General features: G+C 37.0%; 1 protein-coding gene across 2 annotated transcripts; it reads right to left on the bottom strand.

Annotated features, from left to right (window-relative positions):
• Positions 1-419: 419 nt before the first annotated feature.
• On the bottom strand, positions 420-25013 carry LOC145783156 (3'-5' exoribonuclease HELZ2-like). 2 transcript variants are annotated; one of them, XR_014290906.1, is made up of 19 exons: positions 24894-25013; positions 24304-24427; positions 23912-24039; positions 23236-23403; positions 22428-22747; positions 22067-22204; positions 21795-21944; positions 21247-21445; positions 20376-20623; positions 19644-19772; positions 18788-18995; positions 16656-16783; positions 11414-11541; positions 10859-10993; positions 10179-10409; positions 7780-7942; positions 6859-7026; positions 3641-5913; positions 420-1677 (listed from the first exon to the last, which is right to left on the bottom strand). XR_014290906.1 is itself a non-coding variant. In XM_082594947.1 (18 exons), exons 1-18 carry the CDS (start codon positions 25007-25009, stop codon positions 5789-5791), a joined length of 3006 nt encoding a protein of 1001 aa, XP_082451073.1. In that variant the 5' UTR covers positions 25010-25013; the 3' UTR covers positions 420-5788. The 2 variants fall into 2 exon arrangements, 1 of the variants encoding a protein (XP_082451073.1); XM_082594947.1 differs by having other exon boundaries at positions 420-5913.
• Positions 25014-25026: the final 13 nt, after the last annotated feature.

Here is a 25026-nt window from a genome sequence, read left to right as displayed (position 1 = left end):
GTTGTCTATGGGCTAAGGTTTAGATAGGTCACAGTTTAAGCAAGAGGTTCAGGTCAACAGACTGGAAGGAGCGATCTGCAACTAGTTCTCAGGCAGTAGACAAACACATAGGCCACTTGTTGGTAACCGTGGAGTCGACTTAGGTTCAGATTCTACAGATGGTAATTGTTTCAAATAGCTAGGCCTATTTAGAAACGACAATTCTTTTTCATCTCTAGCTTTAAAATAGCAAAGACACAAAGCAAAGAAATCGCCTGGATGCCGAAACAGAGCTATGTGTTTTTGAAACTTCTTTGATATCTCGTTTTCCTCGCGTAGGCTACTGGCAGCGTAACAGTAGCAAATTTCCCACTGACATTAATTTTGTATGCAAATGGATTGACATTTTTCTGTTTGAGTTGATTGCCGTTTTATTCCAATTTTCTTCTTGAATACAAATCATATGCTAAAACCTTGCATTATGGTGCGCAACGACAACTTTGGTTAACAAAACGTTACAAATATTCATTCTATTCACTACGATCTTTGGTTGCCGGTCCGCCAACATTTTTTAAAAATTTTGCCTCCCGGTGGCAACTTTCCAAAAGGTGGCCTACCATAAAAAATTCTCTACTTTGTGAAATTTGACCAATCGGAGTCGTGCTGATCAGTAGGAACTTTAACATTTAATACTTTAAACTTTGTTTGGTAATTATAGAAGAAAAAACAACAACAGCAGTGGTGAGAATCAAACTCATATCAATGAAATGACTGCCATCGTCCTAACCCTCTGCGCCAAGTCAGCCGATGCCAAACCGATGACTTAATTTAGCTACGGTTTGCCTTTTCCCTTTGTTCTTCCGAAGTTTCAACATAGGGGATTTTTTTATGGTACCTTTCGGAAAGTTGCCTGGTCAGGAGAACGTTGAATGGTAGGCTGAGCCCTTCGCTCTCTAAAGGCATATAAGTCGTTACTTTTCACAAACTATGTAGCCTACCCAGCTTAAATTTCGCATGCAACAAAACTTTGTAAGATACAAAAGCTTTGAAAGTGTACGGCAACCAACAGGCTAGTCTACAACGGTCAATTTACTTAGTAGGGCTATTTGTTAAGCTATAGACTAGGCTACTGCAAACTAATTGAGATTTGAGAAATTCCTTCAAAAATGTGATAGCGTCCTATGCATTAAGATACAAGAGTGAAAACAGTGGTAAAATCCGTGGCTGACCAGTTGCACATACAAAATGTCCTAGCTGTTGTATTTTTCAACGTTACATTTCTACTGTGGTTATTCATCAAACTCATTCGTTGTAAAAAAACAATTTTTTCTGCCAAACACAATGAACAACATCATTCTAAACTGTGACCACCGTAACACCACAACCACACAACTTTTCTGGGCAGACTGCAAGCGAAAAAAAGTCTTTAAAAACAAACTTCTTTAATTTAAAAAGGAGAAAACAGTTGTTTAGCTTGCGTAGTCTTGGCTATAAAGATATTTTCATAAAAACTAAAGCGCAATGTCAAAAAATGCTAAACAGGTAACACTCCACAACTAATGCACGGTACATCTAGGCTAATGCAGTCAAGAAATATTTATGAAGATAAAAATTGGTCATCGTCATCAAAAAGAAATTGGGAAAAATCTCATTTGATGACATTATCAAAAACACAACCAATATTGGAGAAATATTACGCTATAGACCAGTGGTTCCCAACCGGGGGGGGGGGAATTCCCCACTAAGGGGGGTTTTGCAATTTTTAGGGGGGAATTTGGTTTTAGGATTGTAAAGCTGTTTAAGCCTATAGTCATTCTTCTTTAACCTCTCATACGAAAGAAGAAGCCTAGTAAGTTGGCCGTGACCACAGCTTTAGAGCGTAGGAGGAGCCCTTAACACCCGATTAGTTAAGAAACTGACATGGATGTTAACAATCACGTAGGCCGTAGGGTAGGTCTACTTCTTTTTCATACAAAATACTCAATGGTTTTCCAGAGGAAACGTAACCAACCGAGTGTTAGAGCTCAGAGACGAGCTTAAATTAATTTTTGACCTTTAAATAAAATTGAAATTTGTTTCATTGCTGAATGATGACAGATGGATTAGATTCCTTGCTTATTTGGTTGATATGTTTGGTCCATTAAATAAACTGAGTTTGAAAATGCAAGGAAAAAACACCAATATACGGTATGTATTCAATCGCCATCTCCATTTGAAGTAGATTGCGCATCAACATGGGTTGTATCCATGAGCCATTGACATATTGATACCATGTGAATTTACAAACTGTACTGCTCCCATGCTGGCTCAAGGCAGGTTGGAAGAGAGTGATTGATTTATGTCACTGTCATTAGGAGATTGTTTTAAGGCACTAGAAGGCTCTGCTGTCATGATCGCGGGGGGACTACGTTTTGTCTGGCCTCTACCTATCGACCAGCCTGGCTTGGGTGGCCTTTCCAGGAGCAGGTGCCAGTACCGCTCAGCATTTAAAGATGCGTTGGAAGCTTTCACCAGCAAGCTTGATAGTTGAAAGAGAAAAGTTAGAATAAACAATTAAACATGTCACATATTTAAAGAATTATCTTCGGTGCTGGTCAATGAACAAGTTTTTCTAGTTGGAAAAAGAATTGATTTTGTAACGTCTCACAACATGAGAACTGGAATTCATTCGATATTTTCCTGAAATTTGTGACGATGAGCTTGATTTAACACGAAAGTCATTCACATCGTTGATGGAAAAGCTTCTCGATAAATTGCAGAATGAATTTTTAGAACTCAAAACGAATTCTTGTGCAAGAGACTTAAAAAAAATCAATTACTGGATTTAGGCCATTAATTTGTAATTCTATCTCAAAGTGGCAGAGAAAGCTATTCAAGGTATCCTCCGTTTGTTTCCACTTATCTATGCAAATCAGGTTTTTTAACTGTTGCAGATGAGAACAAACACAGAGAAACAGATTAGACGTGTAGAATGATGTTTGCTATTTTCTTTCCAATACTCTTCCACCCCATTCATGAGCTGTCGAAATAAAAAAATCACAAGCTTCACACAGACTGTTAAATGCATTGACTCTTATATTTTGAATGTCGTTGGCTCCAGCTCGTGTCCGAGCATTGGCTTCGTTTTCAAATCGAATTTGGCTTCGGATGGTGATGTCATATGCTGCTTTGGAGGCCCAATCTATGATGGAAAAGACGTGGGCAAAAATCACATTGCATGGAGGGTGGGGGACGTGGTAGTTTTAGCTTTTTTTTTCTAGTGTTTCGTTTTTCAAGGGCATTTTGTATCCTGTTTTTTTCTTTCGCGTCTTTTCTAGTTCTTTTTATCCAGAGTAATCTGTCACTAACAAGTTGTTCCCATGAATCTAGATCAATGTTTGCATGGTTGAGGAAGACTTTCAGCTGGTTTTTGTATCTCATTTTTGGTCTTTTTCTTGGAATAAAATACTTTTCAGCAACGTTCTTCATTAATTAAATTATTTTAGTATGAAAAGGAATATTGCAGGCTAAAAAGCTTATTACTAGTGAAAGTTTAGTTTATTTTACAAGACTTAGATTAAAATATTAATGTAAACGAGTTTTTAACAATCAAAATTTATAGGGGGGAATTTAGGTTTGAATATTGACTAAAAGGGTCCACCGGATAAAAAAGGTTGGGAACCACTGTTATAGACCAAGAGAATTTGCCTGAATACTGTAGGCCTAGGCGTAAATTGTCAACCTGGTACGAGAAAATGCCAGGATTTAACACTTCAAACAAGTTTTCACAGTTTGTAAATAAACACTTCCACAAACCAATTGGAAAGTAAGACATTAAATTGAAAATGCCACTTCTTCATAACACAACTCTAGGCTCCAACATCGACAAACATTTCTTTCAATGATGCGGTATAAGCTACGCAAAACAAATTAACCTAAGAAGCGTTTCAAAAAAAAAATGGAATCTTTAAACAACACACAAAATACAATGCAAGCTACCGTTTCCAAAACCGGGCCTATTTTGAAAATCACAAACATTTATAAAATAGGTCAAAGCCACCACTTTCTGGAATAACGTTCATCTAAATAGAGCTGAATCGGGAAAAAAATGATTATTAAAATTAACAAAAGATCATTAATAAAATTAACAACATGGAGAGGAATAGAAGAGAAAAGTATTGATCACTGATGCACAGTAGCCTATGCTACGATATAATAGTAGTAGCCATTAGAATTTTAACCCAAAAATACTCTACAACGTAACCTAGCCTATGTAGTATGTACTTTGTACCATGTAGCCTACAAAAAACAATTTTACAAAACTTCATCTAAATCGGTTTCATTGAAGTCGGACTGAAGGAGGAAGATGCAAGGGACAGAGTGAAATGGAGAAAAGGAATTAAAACAATTGCTGCGCGGAAACAATCGGCCACCCCCACTAGTGGGGAACAAACCGACGATGGATTATGATGATGAAGTCAATAAAACGCAACAAAGGCACGAAAGTGGGGCAAAGCGAAACGCGGGGCAAAGCGGAATATTGGAATTTTTCACAAACTGATGTAAACACCGCTACTATTATTATCGAGCACGTTTGAGATAATCATGTGATACATTTCCGCGCCAAAATTTGTTCAGCGGTTGGTTGGGTGTGCACTGTGCAGTTATCTAAAAATTTCAGTTTTAGCATGCTGCTCTATGAAGAGACCTGTTCGAAAATGCGTCAGTTTGTGTTTAATCAAGTGGTTGAGCTATCAAAGTCAGGGATGTCTATCCCTGATCAAAGTTTAAGTTAAATTCGAAGTGTTTTTAAGGAGCGCATGAATGCAGGTTGAGCACAAGTTTTGTATCTTAAGAATTTTCATTTTTTTCAATTTTGTATAAAATCACACTTTGGGTAAAACGGAATATTTCTGGTGGGGCTAAAAGGAACGCCGTTCCGCCATGCCGCGCACATGGCTTCAATGCAATAAACGCTAGCTTCGTTGAATAGTACACACTCGAATCAAATTAAGCAATGTTATGATGATCTTTTTAACAAAAATGACTAGATGACGTCATCTTATGTGTTACTGATATACTTCATATACGTTGAAGAAAAAAAGGTTTTATGTATCAGCGTAAAACTGCATATGGTGAGTAGTTAGTAAGCGAATTGCAAGCTGCATAGAAGGTATAACCATACAATATTCGCTTCTTTCGTGCAACCGAAATTTATCACATACCAGGAACAGACGTTCTGCTTTGCCCCAAATGGTGGGGCAAAGCAGAACAAATAGTTTATTTTAAAACTGTACTGTAAAATTAGTTATATAAAAACAAAAAATATGAGATGATGTGTGCAGATACTAGACTTGGAATGTAACGATTGCCACTTTAAACAATGTCCGTATCATTCATATAGCGAAAGTTATTCAAGATTTCGAAAAATTGTTCTGCTTTGCCCCACTTTCCCCTAATTCTCTAGAAATGCTGAGCTACCGATAAAGTTACGCAAAACATAAAGATAATCAAGAAAATAATATTGTTAAATCAATCACTTTGAAGTGCGGAAAGGTACAAAATCAAACATGTACAAATTGGAAATGTAAATCTAGCGCGAGGCGTACACAATGATATAAACGTACAGCTATTGTACACAATGTAAAATACGTACAATACGCAACAATACGCTATTTGAATGTAAACAATGTAAAAACTTCAACAACATTGATTTAAAAACGAACTTTAAAATCGTTGCATGTGTGTGTTTTTCAGTTAATGGATTAGTCTGTGCGTACATTTACAGTTTTGTAGACACTGTGGAAAAAGATAAAAGAATGAGATGTCATCAATTATGATGTAAGTTCCAGGGAGCATTAGGATTGTAGTAAGTGACGACACTTCCTCGGTCGTCGTAGTAATCCAGAAGCGGCTTCCACGTCTCTGTGTCTTTTATCAACAAATTCTTGTTGCCTAAAATATATCAGACTAATATTAGCAAATATAAAACAACTTTCAATGTGGTTATGCAAACGCAAAGACGTATCTTATGATAAGTGGTGAGTATGGTACTAAGCTATTCCGCGGACTAAATTTAAGACACCCATTGGATTGGATTGAAATTGAGACATCGAGCAACTTCTACTTAGTCAAGCTGGAAAACAAGACATCTTTATTGACCATAAATGGAAAGCAAAATCGAGACCAAATGCAATCAGGCTCAGTTTCTTGATGTCGACCCTCACACCATCTCCCTATCCCGGCTGAGACAAGTGTTGGTGACCAGCGCACCAGAACCGTCTCCGCAGGGGTGTGAAATATTTCCGCTTAACCAAGCACCAACCAGGAGTAGTAGCTTCCTCATTTCACGTATAAATCATCTGAGTGTTGTGCTTGGCTAGACTTAGCTCGAAATCTTGTGCGCAAAAGCGTTGATTTGTACATATTCATGGGCAGACAATGTTTTGGAGGTTCGATCGCCTTACGCGCTGAGTCAAAATTGTTGTGCTCACGTCTAGGCATGATTTGTTGTATGCTCGCGCCTCGCTGAATTTTTTGTTACCGCCTTCAGATGCGAGAAAAGCGCCTTCTCAAAGGAAAGGCAACACTCTTTCGTTTTCTTCAATTCAGTGTTATGTTAAATCTCATCCGGATGGCTGTAACTAAAATTCTGCATTCCACTTTGGTGTTCTATGTAAAAATCTAATTTTAATCCTAGTTTGGTAGAAAAAGCAAATTAAAAAAATAAACAAGTTGGTGATGGTTTGAAGTCTACCAGGACAGGAGAGGGAGACTTACTGGACAAACTCCCAGAACACAGCAAGTGTCTTTCGACAGCCTTGCGGGTCACTCCAGCTAACGAATGTAAAAAAAGTCAAATAGGCAAAAATTTGCAAAAAACTCAATCTGGCTGCTTACCCACAATACATAAGCCGCTCTTTGCCCTTGTGATCGCCACATTGACTTGATGAGGATCGGTGACAAAACCAATGTACTTTCGTCGCCAATGGAGATTTGCTTCGTCTTCGATAGCAGTCTGAGGTTGGGAGCGAACGGTAGACAAGATGACGTAATCACTCTCACTTCCTGTTAATCGAAAAAATCACCTGAATAAAATTTTCATGACACAAAGAAGATGCAATGGACAGAATGCAGTGGAGAGAAAGGAAATTGAATGATGATGATAATGGAAATTAATGTACCCTTCATTCTCAGGGGCTTACAAGAAGCCGAGCGTAATTGCCAATTCTCTTGTATCATGAATGACGAATCAGTTCAGTGGCTGAAAGACACCTGCACAAATATCTAGACCGAGTCGCCGCCACCGCTTAAGGGTGGTAAAAGGCAAAGCCCCTCAATCCTTGGAGTGGTGAAAAAGATAAAGGTTCATACGAAGAAGATCTTGTTCCATGTGAAGAAAGCCCAGTGAAACATAGACATTGAAGACAACCTAGTGGCGACAACAAAGATCATCGGCTCGCCTGTCATTGAGAGAACATGATAAGCCTTTGCAAGATATTTAATGAATTGCTTGAAAGCGGACACAAAAATTGGTTCACTTGCTTCCAACAGTGTAATGGGACAAGCAAGAAAGTGACCGAGCAACTTAATGTTAATATTGTTGGTCATTAATCCAGTGGAAGAGTAGCTGCAGTCAACACTAGTTGGCCCTGATGTTTCGGGATGAAGACCAAGCTTTTTCAAAGCAAAATGAAGAAAGATTAATCCACAAAACTTTATATCAAGATCTTAACAGCGCGTAAAACAGTGGATGATGAGTAAACGCTAAACCTACGTTACAGCCACAAAATAAATGAGCAAAGTTGCGCAGAAGCAAACCTTGACTGGTGATCACTGTACCAACGTGGACTTCCTTCATGTGAGACCTTTCTTTTACTATTAGATCTCTGATAGTGTTGACTTGAGCGGTGTAAGGCGACAGTATCATGATTCTGGACAGTGGGACACGCTCAGTGACATGCAAGTACACCAATATGTTGATCTGAAAAAGTGAGAATACAAGATAACTTTGAAAATACATCATTAGAAAGTAGTACAGTTAAGTAAATCAGTATCAGTGCAGTAACAATTACTCAATAAGAAAGATCAATAACATGAAGCCTACTTTCAAATGAAGAACTTTGACCTGTTTGCAAACATTAGTGGTAATGGGAGAGGAGTGTTCATTTATGTTCGTACTCAATTGGGAGCACCCAAGAGGGAAAAATGTGAAGACGTAATAGACACTGTGGCAGCTAAAATTTTATTGTCTGATTCCAAGAGCATTATACTGGTGTATTTACCAGAGCCTAAATAATTTTGAAGATGGTAATAATGCAAAAAAATAATTGCGTGCGAAATTTTGCTTCTGATGCGATGAATAAAGAATTAGTTATATTCTGATACTTTAATTATCCTGTCATGGATTGTTCAACCCCTATGTGCACAGGACCCCAGAGCCATCCCGCACACGCACTCTTGAAAGCTTGCAGAGACTCATACTTGAACTAGCATGTCCTTGAACCAACTCGAATAAACCCAAACAGTCAAGGCAACATTCTGGATCTTGCCCTCACAATGACAATTTGTTAAGCGATATGAAAATTGGACCCACTATTGACCACTGACCAGCCAGCTTGACCCATATCCATAACCCAGCCAGCTATGGATATTGACTAGCTTGACCCTTTATTCAAAGATGCACATTTGACTTGTTTTATAATTACAAGTAAGCGATTGCCATCACTAACTTTTCTAGCTATGCAATTGATTGAATTTCGCTATTAGCAGCATGATCGTTGCTTACTTCACAGTGTAGATTCTAACGATCTGTTTTAGCCTGATGCTGCGAGTTCGTTGTGGCAATATCGAATTACACTAGCTTTCGGAACACAGTTTCCTAGTCATGTGCTATGATGAAGGCACAGCTATACTTGCAATCATGTTCTAGCTATACTGTACTTGCAATCATGACTAATTTACATACATTAGGCCCACTCCTGGGCATGACCGACATCGGACTTTGTCATTACACTTTTCACAGCGTTTAAAAATACATTTTATGTTACAACATACAGCATGCTCAAATGGCTGTAGTTTTAAAAAAATCTTCCAGGTAAATATTTCTATAAAAAATCCTACGTTTGTTGTGGGAGGAGTTATTTTTCCACCGAAAGTAGGCTATTTCTATCATGGGAGAATAGGCTGCATAGGCTAGAAAAATTATAAACAATAACATGTTTTACCTTAAGGGACTTTTGACCTGGAGTAGATTTTACATATATTCGCACGCAAATAATAGGTACAGAAACATTCATGCACTATACGAAATAGCAAAAAGCTGGGAAAAGTTTAGAAATAGATTTTAAGTAGATGTGGTTTTATTTATATGTATTTTAACTTTTTCGTTAGTAATTAGGCCTATATATCTATCTTATCAAGGAAGAAGGTTTAAATTAAATAACATGATGCGTTTCTACTAGTGCAAATTAAGCTAAACTATCACACGATGTATAAAGTGACAATCTGCTTTTATTCCAACGTTCTCACAAACGTTTTTCTCAAACAAGTCATAGTTGTGCGGCAAAACCTGTGCAATACCCGTTGATCAAGTTATTGTGGTAGCCTACTCTCTATTTCCTGAATTAAGAATACCTGTATTTTCGGTACTCTTTTGCGCATGCACGTAGTCATGCGCAAAAACATAACCATTTCATTACGATGAAACCAAGACCAAAAAACTGTTTACGGCTGTATTGCAACATCATTAACGTGTTTTAGTACAGTAGCAAACAATATTTGAACTTTAAATGCCATAAATAAAAATTAATGTCCATGCACAATACAAGGAAAGTTTAAGCAAAAAGTAACTTTCAGGTTAGAGAGGGAGTTTGGACAAAAATTTCAAAAAAATTATATTAGAGGTTTAGAATATACTGTTGTATCCTAAAATCAGGGTTAAAGGTGAAATTAAAATTATCTTCCCCCCTAACGTCATGATGATGTACCATACCTGAAGCAGTGACAAGTATGCCCAAGGTTTTTAGACACAATTTAAAACAATTTTCATCTTTCAACTGGAGAAATTTTCAAAATAGTTAAATTGCACAAAATACAGGCTACATGAGTGTCCACCATTGGCAAGAGCATGCAATAACACTGATTATTATTTTCACCCAAACTAAGAACAACATAAGAAAAGCAAGTATTAGCCTATTGTATTTTTCTTAGTTTCTTACCACTGCCTTTGCCTCATCTTCATTGTACTGTGAGTTCTCCCCTCCACGCTCCAAGCTGAAGTTGATTTTTTCAAGGCCAGCAATATGACAGAACACGGCAGTGTTGTCAGGTTTGTTTGAGGGGTAACAAAACTTGAAAGTACGGGCCGCTTCCCTATAGATGACGCTACCATCGGTTTCCAAGCGACTTGCGTAGAATTTCTCGGATGGAAAACCGCATATTCCGGGATGCTTAAAATAATTTGTAAGAGTCACACAGAAAGTAGGCAAAACATTAATTTTATAGCAAACAATGCGAAATTATGGTGATTCAATGTTGAAAAGCTTGCATTCTAAATCAATTTATCTAAAAAAAAAATTATGAACAGGAGAATAAGCTCACAGCTTTCTATGTACCATTTAAGTGGAATCCATTTTCGATCAATGTTCTTGTTCTTATTTCTTTCAATGAACTATCGTCAGATCAACCGTCGTGTCACTGTTTCGGTTAGCTTTAACAGCAATGCAGACTACAACAGCCAATCACACTTTAATCCATTTGAAGATAGGCTACCGGCAATATGCCGGCATCTATGAGAAGGTTTATCAACGTCACGCTTAAATAATCATGATGATGGTGATGTCACGAAATTTATGCATGTCATAACATGGCCAGGTTAGCAATGGAATGTGTCACTCACCATCCGATACTGTGTGGTCAACATCCCAGCATTACGCTTGAGCCTTTCAAACATGGATTCCCCCAGTCCAAAAGTCTTGGCTTGCTTACACATGATGATTGGTTGGAGTTGCATGTGATCGCCTATCAAAACAACCTGAAGAAAAAACACTTATAATGCAATTGTTTATTTTTGCCGCTCCACAACAGCTAAAATTTTTAATTAACTACGTTTTCAGCATTGCGCCATCGTTGTGGCCATATCCAAGACCTTTGTTCATTAATATTCTGATTTTATTCTCACTGTGCATAGATGTCGGCATCATAATTTTTGCTTAACTCGAACCACAATGAAACCTGGGCCTAGTAGAACTCGAGACATAGAGGCTAACCAGTCGCAGACTGCGTTGGGTGAAAACCTTACTTTAAACGTATGTATTTGAAGATTAGTGATATAGTTTGCGAGAGTCAAGGCTATTGGTCTTCTTTTAAAAACGTTCTGAAAAGACCTTTTCGGCAGGAAAGAATTATCAACTATAGAGTGGTGTTACAGGCAAGTAAGCTTGCTCTAGCTCACCTGCTTTGCCTTTGACGCAACGATTGGCGCCAATGTTTCTGGTTCACTGCACATGCCGCACTCGTCGATAATGCACTGCGTGAATTCGATTTCGTCACCTGGCTCACTGTCCAAGTGAAGGTGAAGCACTGCAAACAATTCAACTTTACCTCTTTGGGTCTAATTTACTAATTTTTCCTTTAGTTCACAACTGAAAACTAATAGAATACCGTTAACCGGGGTGACTTTAAACGAAAATCAAAACAAAATTTAAAACTAAATATTCGATATTTGACGTGTGCAATTTTCTTTTTTTAGGTGGTAGTTTCCTATTTGTGTTGGTATGTGTGAAAAAAAATCTATATACGTTTCTATTCTGCAACGTTTGTCTGTTTTACAGGTTATGAAATTGATCAGGTTTGAGAAGCAGAAATCACACCCCCCAAAAGTTTAAGGGGGCCACTTACTTTAAGCAAATTTTGAAATGTGCTTCTGCGATTCATTTTATGGCTGATAGAAAACTGATACACATAAAAAACCTAAAGATTTGTTAAAACCTTGTGAAGTGAAAGAGCTTGAAGTAAAATGATACCATATTTGCATAAGTGGGGGAAACTTTAGCTATAGGTTAGGTAAGTGCAATTTGTACATTAGATATTCTTTGTCAAGTCTATTTTTCCTTTACTTGCTACTGTTTCTATGTTTCAGGCTCTCAGATTTATATTCAATTATAAAATAAGTTACACATGTTTTATTTAGGCAAAAAACAAAATTAAAAAGTTGTTTGCAGCAAGGTCAATAGATGGTAATGAACTACGAAGGGGTCAGTTACTAGAAACAGTAGAAGTTTTGAAAGAGTCCTAACTGAAAGTGAGATATATGCAAGTTGGCAGGAGTGGAATAGAGAAATAAAAAAGACCAGTGTGCTTAAACACATAATGATGTGCAGGAAATTATACAAAACAAGAATATTATTTCTTCCAAAACCTGAGGAGGTAACACTGTGAAAGCAGCTACTCTACACACCTGAGACAAGAACAATAAGTTTTTAGCTGTGTTTTAGTTTTGTTTTTTCTTGTTTGAGTTGTTTTTTTCAGCTGTGTTTACATCACATAAACTCTGTGCAGTTATTCCGTACACAGCAACGTAGTAAGGTCAGACACTTTGACCTTTTGAAGTTGGCATACAAATTATTTATCATTAATAAGACTTGTTTTTTAAAAACATCAATCTGGCTAAAGTATCCATTTACAAGCCTACTTTTGCCGTGTCAGAGTGCTTGCTATAGTGCAATATAACATACAATCAAGTGGCTAAAGTCACCCACTTGGGTGAATGACATTAGCCACCACATCAATAACAAAAAAATTATTAATAGCAACTGTAAACAATATTGCTTGTATGTAAAAAGTATTTAGCAAGGGTATGTTTTTACCAGGAAAAGTCTTCTAAAAACCTAAAGTCACCTCGGTTCACGGTAGAACTAGCTTAACCCAAACTTTTACTTTTATGAGTCAGTTTTGAAATTGTAAAGCCTTGCATACAGTAAAGCTGCACTAATTTTCACTTTAGTAGCTTTATCGCCACGTTCAATCGTTCATTCAGTGCTTCCGCGATACGATAGCAACCTGGTTTGATTCGATGCAGAACAGCAATCCAGGGTGTGGTGGGACCCAGGGCCCACAAGAGGGGGGGACAACCGGTGCATTGCACCGGGGCCCGGTGAGTTCAAGGGGGCCCGACAAAATGTCTAAATTCACGCGTTAAAGTTGATTTCAACAATTTTGCATAAAATATTGTTTTTTATATTAGTTCCGTATGTCGGTTGGGCCCCCTCATGGGTATGCCCTTTTTCAAAACTACAGAATTTTCAATTTTTTGAGTTCAAGGGGCCCGACAAAATGTTTAAATTTGCGTGCTCAGGTCGATTTTGCATAAAATAGTGTTTTTTAAATTAACGGTAGTTTCATATTTCAATTGGGCCCCCTCATGGTTATGTCCTTCTTCAAAACTACATAATTTTCAATTTTTTTAGTTCAAATGGCCCGACGAAATGTTTAAATTTGCATGTTCAGGTCGATTTTGCATAAAATATTGTTTTTTATATTACCGATAGTTTCATATTTCAATTGGGCCCCCCTCATGGGTATGCCCTTTTTCAAAACTACAGAACTTTCAATTTGTTGAGTTCAAGGGGCCCGACAAAGTGTTTAAATTTGCATGCTCAGGTCGATTTTGCATAAAATATTGTTTTTTATATTAACAGTAGTTTCATATTTCAATTGGGCCCCCCTCATGGGTATGCCCTTCTTCAAAACTACAGAATTTTCAATTTTTTTAGTTCAAAGGGCCCGACAAAATGTTTAAATTTGCATGTTTAGGTCGATTTTGCATAAAATATTGTTTTTTACTTTATATTACATTAGTTTCCTATTTTGATTGGGCCCCTCATGGGTATGCTCTTTTGGTATGACCTCATGGGTATGACTACAGAATTTTCAATTTTTTACTTTCAGGGGGGCCTGCAGTGTGAATGAATATTTCAGTTTATTTCAATGTTTTAATTTCAGTGGTGTTTTCAGGCCTCGAAATTCGTTTTTGTTGACGGCGGACAAACGTGTCCGGTCTGAGCAGCTATCTCGGCGGACAAATTAAGTCTCACGGCGGACACACGAGTTTTAGCGTCGATCGTCATGCTTAATCAGTTTATCTTGATAATTCTTCGCCATTTGAAAAGACCAACGACGTGCGTTTGAAGAGTCAAAGCGCCGCGTAGCTGCTTAATACGCCGCATATCTGATTAACTTCTACCGAACGAGGTTGTGTAGCTTCTTGCGTCACAATACTCTGGACACGAGTCGGAAAACTTCTACACTAACGCTACTATTTTCTGCTGTGCAAAGTTTCACTAGGATTTTTTTCTTTAAGTTTATTTTTGCGTGTCATGTGAGCGAAAGTGAATTTTCCCTGGACCTTTTTTTTTTCTTACTGTACGTAATACCAAAACTTAACAAATTTTGCTGCATCTTGCTGTAATAGCCTACTCGTATAATCTAATTTTGTAACCAACCTTGGCTTATCAATATTACTCGATCAAAGCCAGACATTGTGACGGAAGACTTGAACTAAGTTGCGCGTGATTGCTGTAGAAAAATCGTACCGTACTCCTATCGATTCTTAGCGAAGAATTAACCTTTGTTACGCTGATTCGATGTCATCAATCGTTGAAGCAACGTAAAAATCGAAAGTTTTCCTGCTTGAATGGAAGCTGAGGATATCGTACAGTATTTTAATTTTCTAGATGCGCGCTAGAATGCGCGAGAAATTATATTCTCGCAAGTCGCAACAATTGTTCGACGTTCGTGCTAGTAATAAAATTGAACATAAAATTGAGCTATGCAATGACGATTTGTATCGCTAGTTCCTATATTATTTCTCGGCGGACAAATATGACCGATCTAGATGGTACTTCCCGCGGACATCACATGCTGTGACGGCGGACATGACCGCCGTGTCCGCCGTGAATTTCGAGGCCTGTGTTTTAATGTGAATATTTGGGTGTGTACGGTATGTTCTAATGTGCAATTGATTGATCAGGTTAGGTTACAGTCATTACACAGAAGGTAGGCTATTCCATGCATTTTTCTGACATCTTGTCAATTTATGACACAAGCAAGCAGTGGCAGTTATGTGTAATCATGTTGAAGTGGTACAATTTTAGTTGTAGGTAATCTTGTTTAGTGTGATATTTTAAGAGTTCAGAAAATAGTAAAAAGTACCGGTATTGAAATATTGTTAGAATTGCTTAGCAAGAAGTCGTTACTGTCACTTTTTCAGTACAAAAATGCTCAAGTATTTTTTTTTTGGATACTAATTATACTGAAATCATGGAAATTCTCTAATATAATATAGCCTGAGACAGTACAGTATTTTAGAGTTTTTAGGACTTGAATGATTTTGCTATATTGGAATGCAAGCAAGTTTAGTGGAGGCAGCGCTGGAAAATAATTTTGTCCTTGTAGCAGGGCCAAATGTCATAGCAGTCTAACAAAAACCTAAAAAAAGTTAAAAGATTAGTGAAAGTGTGATTTTTTTTGAGTAAAAAATCATAGATCTTTACTTCTGTAGAAGTACAGTTTCTTTTAACTCTAGACAGAATCAGAAGTGTCCTAATTGCAATGCAACTTACTTTTTCCAGCACTGCAGAAAAGTGTTGATTTTCAAAATTATGCTTAGTATATCAACAAATATTTTTTTATATATCTTAAGTTTTCCTTTTCATTGGTTTTCACTAAGTATTTCTTAGCAGTCTTCTCCAGCCAGGCCAATCCAATCTTACTCTTGAATTTCAGGAACAGTGTCAATATTGACTCAAAACAGATATTCTGTAGTTATGCAGGGTATTTGTAAAGGTATCGATACATAGTATAGTGATAGATGTAGGTACATTTACATTGATAGGACTTGAAAATAGAAATATATTCAATTTTGTTTTCTACTGAACGCTTGCTGTAGAAATGAAGAGAAAATGACCCTCAATCATGCTTGAATGCAGTTTCACTCAAACAAGCAAAGAAAACTAAAGGAGTAAAAATAAGAAGCAGCCTATTGATCCTGAAATGAAGTTGGTATATATATATATTTCTTAATGTCATGAACAATAGCAATGCATTCATCCAAGTTTGGTCTCCTAGTCTCTGCTGATTTTAAGGTCAGAAATGATATTGTATTATACGGTATGTTAATGTAAAGCTGTATGCACACTGCACACATATGCAATGCTACATATGTATGTTAGCCATGCCGGATAGCGTTGCATAGTGTACTACATAGTGTAACTATAGCCACAGCCTTTTATCTTTGTGTATAACTAGTGTGTATCTGTGAATTTAAAGTCATAAACACCAGTACAATACTGCATTCTTTGTGAAATGGTGGAGTGTTAATACTTTAACCTATTGTATTATTTTTTAAACAGGTCTGGTTTTAAAATAAAAACACTGTGCGGAACACTATGTATGCATTGGCCTTGTGGATTAACGCGCACCGCAATTTTTGCTTGTGATTTGTGAAATATCATGCGACATGTCGCGCTGGGGGGCCCGGCAGCAACATCTGCACCGGGGCCCGGCAGGGCTCTTGGAGGCCCTGGTGGGACCTCTGCTTCTTCTTCAACAGATTGATCATGTTTGATCAGCTCTGATTGGGACCTCTGCGCTAGGTCTAATTATACAAAAAAAACATCATAGCAAAATCTTCATACTTGCAGCCGTGGCGCAGGTGCAAATAATGACGTCATGATTTTCGACTTCCCAGTGCTTGGCTTTTCTAATTAAGCGCTTTTGCTGCTTGTACAGCTGGAATAAATCTTCTTCTTGATTGTTCACAAATCTTAAAAAAATAAAAACAAAACGCTAACAAATAAGCAAAATATTATAACATACAAAACATTTCTTGCGGTAGGCTACCCTAGCTGTGCTCGTAATTTAATTTAACGGTGGTGCCACAATGAAAAAAATCACTAGCGCACGAGCAGGCTTCACAAAATAGACAATTCGACACGTGTAGCAGAGGTGTACAGCAAACTTGCAGTTTTTCACCGGATCCGGATCTGAATCTTGTTTTTTTTTTAGAAGAAACATGATCCGGATCCTAAATTTTGATGATTTTTTTTTTTGATTTTGTACACAAATACACAAAAGTTTAGTGAGCTCCTGGCAACATTTCCATACCCGGGGAAAGTTTTGAACCATGGCGTTTGTGGCAACACTGAAATTTTAGTCAGGTCAAAGTTGATGTTATAAAATCATAGTTTTTTCCAATTTCTAATCATTAGTTTTACTTGTTGCATGTTTATTGCAGTATGTGTTGAAAATGTTTAATGTTAGGGAGATAAATATGCATGGATTACAAGGTAGACTACTAGGCTTACATTAAGTTGACAAATGGTGACTAGACTTTACTTCATTACTATGAGCTTACAACCTACCTTACATGTTTTAGTTATTCCTTTGCTATGCACTGAATGGTTATTTCAGCAACCCCAGTGGTTGTGTCATGTATTATGCTATTATGCATTTGAAGAACGCAAACACATTACAAGTCAGGATGCTTGGTATGTAGGGACCAAAAGTGTTATAAGAAGTGATCAGTTAGTAATGCATGATGTACGGTAGTAGGCTAAGCACAATACATCTACTAAGTAGTAAGCTACTAATACCGAATTTAATGAATCCGTTATGTAAACTACTTTTACAAAAAGTGAAAATCTGTCGTGCGGTGAAATACTTTTATAATAAAATTTCAGACATAAAATTACTTCGGATATGTTTCGGATCCGAATCTGATATATATCTAGAAATTGCCGGATGCGGGTCTCAAAAAGCAAAAACAAGATCGGATCAGGATCCTAAAAATCTTGGCTCCGTACGCCTCTGATGTGTAGGCTGCCTTGGAATGGTTACGGACGATTACGATTACTCCCATTACTGATACACAGCCTGAGACTTTCACGGACGATCTAACCAAAGGGCGAAGTGTTGTCGCATCAGAAACATTACGTCGCTCTACTCGTGAACGACGCCCGGTCGATCGTTTAATGTATTGTTAGTTATTGTCAAGTTTTTGTTAGTATGTAGTGCTTTCATTTTAAAGTTTGGGAGAATGTTGTAAAACTTCTGAATCCCTCTTTTGATTGGTTGTGTTAATCGATCTTGTGTGTTCTGTGCACAGTCGACGTATTGGCTTCTGGCGTGATTCTCGAAGCTCTTGCTCACATTTCTCTTTGTCCACTTTTCAGTTGTGTTGTGAGGGTTGTAAAGAGTTTAGGTGCTTACTTTATGTTTATGTTTAGCTATGTTTTATAAAGCCTTTGTTATGGCAATCTTATTAAGTAAATAAAATATGTCACAGACCACATCTAAACACTCCATAAAGATAATTAATTTGGAAAACTTTGGTTCAATATTGATTGTGCAATATTTCAGATAAAGGCTGACTTTCCAAAATATACCTTTGCAATATTTGCTTCGTTAGCAATGCATTAGGTTTCCTAATGTAACAGTGAAAGATATCACACGGTTTCACACCCTCCAACCGAAAAAAAAAAACTAACGTTTGTTTGTGGGGTGATAACTCTTTTGTTTATCAAAATCTCAAGTTGATGTAGCGCAGTCAATGGTGAACAAAACATGCTCAGATTCAGTTATTTCTAAGTAATACCAACCAATCTCATAAAGTACCACTCAAGTAACAAAGCGTTTGTAAACAACCTTAATAGATAAACAAAGTAATTAACGCTTTAGACTAGTAAAAATGGGGCTATACGTTGATTGTGCGTACAGTACGTGAAATTAAACACAATAAAATGGATTTTGTGGAAGTTTAATATCCTACTTTCGATCCAATGCAACAATCTCTGTTGCATGTATACTTCCAGGCTGCCTTATTTTGCGATGCAAAGATATTTCAGCAATGCTTCTTTCAGGTCGCTTTTCGGTGTTCTTTTTAGGCAATGAAGGCTTGAGAGGATTGGGATAGTCTTGTTCTTCATAGCTGATACCATACACTCGCAAAACCTTCAAATTCGACCGAAGTAGATACTCTGGATTTAAAAAAATGCACAAATCAACATACTAAGAAACAATATAGGGTTAAACAAAGTCAAACTTTAATTGAACAGGCGCAAATTGAATGTCACAATCGCAAATTGAAAGAAAAGACGAATGTTTGACAACACGCCTAAGAAGCCAAAAGGTTGTAGACTAAACCACAAATGCAACGATTTTGAACTCACAGGGTTGAATAAAAGCAAAGGCTCGAATCATATACCGGTCAAAATCGTTCAGCTGGAATATTATGTAATGAAACCAAACACCCAACAGTTTGCAATAATAACAGGAAAGGGTAATTCCTTAACTCCAAGGTTTCATTTGTTTTACAATACTAAATCTTGATGAGACGTTGTAGTCTTTAAAAGTCTAGTTGCAACGCTCCTGACATAAATGTGGTTTAAATACAGTACATAGATAAAATCAACTTTTGACATGTTGACAAACTTTTAGAAATGTCTTAGTTATCCTTCATTTATAAACAATGTGCATGTTTAATGCCACCTTGATCTGGTATCTCAAACTACATGTATACAATAAGCTATAGTTGAGTTGTTGCCAAAGGTCGTTTTTTTCAAAACCACTATGGTATTCTCATAAATTTTATGGTATTCTCATAAGCAATATGTTTGGCAACTTACGGCCAAGAACATCCACAGATTTATTGGAAGGGCCACAGTAAATTACTTTTCCAGGCTTTCCCGTCTTTTTCATGTTCAGTTGTTGGAAGTAATAAGCCAAGTGGGCACCAACAAAAGACTTTCCTGTTCCTGTGCAAAAAATATTATCCAGAAAATTATTTAAATATTAAGTTTGTATTAAAAAGTTAACTGGCTTGAGTTCCACTTGCTCATATTTTTAAACATACAATAGTACACAAATACGCCTGTTAAAATAAAAAAGTGATTTGTGGCGATTACATAAAAGGAAGTAAGAAAACGCGAACGCACTATCATGAAGACGACGAACGAAAGCAATCATTGATCGGTAAAGTAAAAGCGACTGGACGTTTTGTAAATTTGCAATATCAGAAAAACCGAAATAAATAAGAACCTACAGTGAGTACTGTAAAGTTGCTGCAGTAAATCCGAGTCTCGAAACAGGTGGAGTCTGACTCGACCAAAGGGTTTGAGATACAAACAGAAAACTTTGCATAAACGATGAAAACACCGTTTGTATACATTTGCCATCAATTACAATATGGACCACAAACTATTCAAAATACGATAAACACTTAAAGAGACATTCACACAAAGTTTTCAAAAAGATTGGAGAACGACATATTGTCAGAAAGCTTTACGTTTGCATAATTAAACATATAACGAATCGAAAATTCAACTCACACACAATTGACAATATCTTCGAGGACTTACCAGGCGGTCCTTGAATCATGGATACATTTCTTCCCAAAGCAAGTTTTATTTGTTGTATCTGGCCTTCATTCAGCTGGTACTTCATTCCAGGAACAACCTCTTCTCCAACCGAGATTTCGTTTGATCTCTCCTCAACCAGGTTTTGATTCGGATATGAAGGCAAACCTTTGTCGATACACAAGGAAAACACCTCTTCATCATTGGGAAGATTTTCATTATCCGCGTTTTGAAGAGCATCAGTGATGCACCTTGTAAAGACAAAAACTGAAATTAGAGGAAAAAATCATTTTCAGAAAAAAATATTTGTTGAAGCCAAGGATTTACAATTAACTCAATGAGGTTAAAGTAGAATTTGCAAAGTTATACGTCTGCTCTTACAGACAATGGTGAATGACTAGCGTAGAATAAATATTGTACAAATGATGGTATTTCTGTATGATTACTGAAACCCGCTCGGGCTGCAAGTATTTCCAAGCCTATCTGTCATCTGATATGCGTATACGTATTTGCACAAAGTCATCAAAACTAAAATACTTAAAATCCGAGGTGTCTTTTCAACAAATGCTACCTGATGTCATTCTCTATTAGCTATCTTTTAGCTAGCCTCCTCAGTATCACATCACTAATTATAACGAAGGTCTCGACAACTACAGGTTGCCAGTCAATTGAATTCTCATCCTTTTGGTAAGAAATCACTCAACCAGCTGCAGCCAAGGACACCAACTAGAAACTGGAATTTATTGTCTGCATTAGCCTAAGCACTCACTATGGAACAACTAGCATTGCGTTTAGCTTCCACGTTCCTCCTTCAGATTATGCAGCAAATTATAACGATGGTTACTGCTGTAAGCTGAAGTCAAATTATGTTCACCTGTCCGATATTCCAAGTTTCAAGACTTCAACAGTAGCCAGTCGCTTGCCGTTCGTGATCATGTGTGAATATTCCGGGCCGGCAACTTGTGGGGTGCAGAGTTTAAACTCGCACTTATCATCTTTGCCTTCATCGGACGAAGATGTCACAACAGCATGACCAACCCAAGTGAAATAGCTGTCCGGTGCCAAATTTGTTTCTAAATGTAACACGAATCGTTCATACTATACATGACAGTTTTAATTTTTAAATGTGACTATAATAATGTGTGTTTTTAGATAGCAGATATGCGTTGCTCCTTAGCGCTTTACAAAGCATACAATATCATTGCAGGCGCATCTGATTACATTATTACCTGAATCCATTTCATTGCTGAGAGCCTAGCAGGAATAAGATTCAGCACCACTTTTAAAAATCGTTTGGAATGATCCGACCGACAGAGTATCGAACCCATGCCTACCTTTTCAAAGGCGGACACACTAACCACTAAGCCATCGAGCCGCTTGTATAGTGATAAAGTTCTACAAAACTGTTAAAACATTTCTCACCCGAAAGTGACGTTTCTTCTTCGGTTCCATGAAAATGCCTGACGCTCAAGTTTTTGATTCTTATACAAAGAAAGTCGTTGGTTGAGATTGTTATCAGGCGTTTAGCTGCAAACGTTGATTCCAGAGAAAACTCCCCACAATGCTTGCCGCCTGAATCAATGTACAGAAAGATAAAACTCTATATTACCTGTGCTTCAAACAAATCTGCTATCAAGAGAAAAAAAGTTGCATTAAAAGAGTAATTGTTCTTGTTTTAAATAAAATTGCACTACCTTTAATCCGAAAGTTTACAGCCACATTCTTGAGGGTGATGGTATTATCGCCATCTTTAATAGCGGTGTAAATTGCCTCCATGCGGTACAAAGGCAACCAGTGATCGATGTATTCAGTCACGTCCCTGAATTTATCACCTGTAAGCCAAAACGTATAAAATAACAACAAATTGAGGAATCCGAAACAAATTCCAAAGGTTACACTTGCTGAACAAAATAATTCATTTTTTGTGTTTACAAGGTTTAGAATTTACCACTAGCCAGTTGCAAATGTTTAAATTTTCAAAAAACTCAAGACCAACTGAGACAAGGCATTTGTTTATTGTGTGAAACCGATTTTACACAGGTTGCCAAATTTTACCTCTTTTGGGTGTCACATCAGCGGCAAAGATTTCGATCGGTGAGCGAATATGAGCAAGACAGATGTCCAGGTCTTGAGCTACACTCAAAAGTTGAAGCAAAGGAATTGAGATTCCTTTTTCCACACCGCAGTACAGCTGCACGCAGAGTGGCATGCCAAGAGAGAGGGACATGGTAATTTTGCGATAGTGGTTGATACCAAGTTTGGAAGGGAAGCCAAGAACGTCTTTGCATTTGCTCTTCCTGCAAACGTCATTGTCACATGGGTCGTCTCCCCTCTGTCTGCCACATCCTCCGAACTCACATCTTGTGTTAAGCACACTGAAAAAAAAATAGTCTCTCGTGGCAATGGCAAAAAAACTACTCGTGGCAAAAAACTCGTGGCAAAAAACTCAGTACTCGTGGCAAAAAACTCAGTAAAAAAAAAACTCGTGGCAAAAAAAACTCTCGTGGCAATGCAACTGAAAAAGAGATTTATTAAAATAACAGCTTGTGTCAATTACACTGAAAAAGGATTTATAACAAAAACAATTTTTTTATGTATTTCACACTGAAAAAGATTTATTGAAAAGACAAAAAATTCTTATATCAATCAACCTATAAAAAAATTATTAAAAACAAAAAAATTTGTGTCAATCTCACTGAAAAAGATTAATTAAAAATCTGCTGTAACTTCACGCTTGGCTGATTTGTTTGCTTAATCATGATACTGCCAAAAAATAAACAAGGTTTTTCTTACTTCAGTCGTTTTTGTTTCATTCTGCGGCTGCGCAGTGCAGTTGATATTTGGCCTATTGACTAAAATATACCTTTGAAACTTGCTTTTCATTGCATCTCTATCATCTGATCGGCTCCCAAAATAAGTTCTGATGTAGCGAAGTAATTCGATCCATTTGCGTGTTGAAACCACAGTGGAAACAAGTGCCTTGTGTGAAATTCCTTGTGTAGACTCTCCTTCGGCTTTCACGTCAAAGAATCTGTAATTATTGTGACTTTACAATGTTGTTAAAAAAAAACATTTAAAATGATGGCTCAAAATTAATACACAATTTTTTGAGTGTGGTTGGAAAGATGCATAAAATGTAGCCAAAAAATCTTTTTGGTAAAACTTGAAATCAGTTTTATGCCTCAAATCGGTGTTTCATGATAAATCAACTGCACACTACAAATAAAAAAAAGGGACAAAACATAAAATAAAAAGTGTGTAATGGTTTAAAACTAAACCACCTTGAAGTTGAAAGAGAAAAAGTACGAAAAAGGGAAAATAGTAATAGTCCTTGCACTCACAAGCACTTTAGCTACATGAAGATGAAAACTGGCACTGGCACCTTTTTTCTGATGCTCTTTTCCGTTAGAGCTTTATTTGTCGTACGCTGGAATGGATCACTATGTTTATCATCCAAGAATATAATGCCAGCTTTGGTGAAAACATCCGGTGCGATAAATTGAAAATAATCTAGCGTAGCTTTTACATCATGCAAATACCTAATTCTCCATGTTATTGTTGTCCCTTCCTGCTTAAGAAGATTTAGCTCTCTGAACTTCAATCTGCGTGACGTCAAAGGCAAATCCTTCAAGCTCAGGAGGTGTAAAAGAACACCTCTTTCGTTTTCCTATGAGCCGCACAAACCGGAAAATATTTTAAAGCAAATGCAACAACAAAGCATCAAAACTGAAAAATCAATAAGATTGTTTTGCAAAAATGATTTTTGCAAACTTTTGGAGATGTAAATGTAAACCACATAAAAAAAATTCTAAATATAGTTTTGGACATAAATTTCTAACACGGCATCAAAGCATAACAAACACAAATACAATGACAGAAATTTACTTCGAAATAAATTTAAACATGTAGGCTAGATCAGAATATGTCACACCTCAACTACAGTAGCTTCTTCATAGCACTGCTCTTGAGAAAGATTCCTTGCAAACGAGACATTTTGGGTCTGTTTTTCATATTTTTTGGCATCTTCCATTCTTTTCTCAATTTTCTTAGATAATCTGGACATTTATCATTAAACAGTTAACAATGCAAATTAATAAACCAAAAGCGCAGTGAGTCTGGCAAGAAACGTAAAGATAGTTCTTCAAAACGATGCACAAAGTAGTCAATCAACCAAAAATTGCAAACATAGGTAAATGCACTCTAATTTTCTTAGTCATAAAATAGTAAAAACATAAGAAAATACGGATTCAATCAACTACATCTATAGCTTTGGGCTAAGAAACTAATAACTAGTATAGAATGTACGTCAGTGGTGTCATCAAGTCACTGAGAGCACAGAAAGATCCATACATTTAAATGAAAATTGCAAAGACTAAAAAGGATAACAAATACGAGTTTACAATAACTATGCCAATTCTACAATTGCATAAGCACGTGAGTATTTCTAAAAGTATGGAATTGCATTGAAAAAAACGTTTTTCTGATGGTTAAATAAAATATTACTTTATAGACGTCTCTCACGTTTGCAAGTTAGCTGGATCACCCGATTCGCCAACGTGTTCAAGCGTGATAACATTGGAATTGCTCTGGGAAGCTTGCCGTTGTTGGCATTTGAGTAGCACCATACGTTGCGCCATGATGTCTGTGTAGCGGC

Source organism: Aplidium turbinatum, chromosome 14 (genome assembly GCF_918807975.1).
Source record: "Aplidium turbinatum chromosome 14, kaAplTurb1.1, whole genome shotgun sequence".
NCBI classification, from domain to species: Eukaryota; Metazoa; Chordata; class Ascidiacea; order Aplousobranchia; family Polyclinidae; genus Aplidium; species Aplidium turbinatum.
This window is presented reverse-complemented; position numbering and strand designations above follow the sequence as displayed.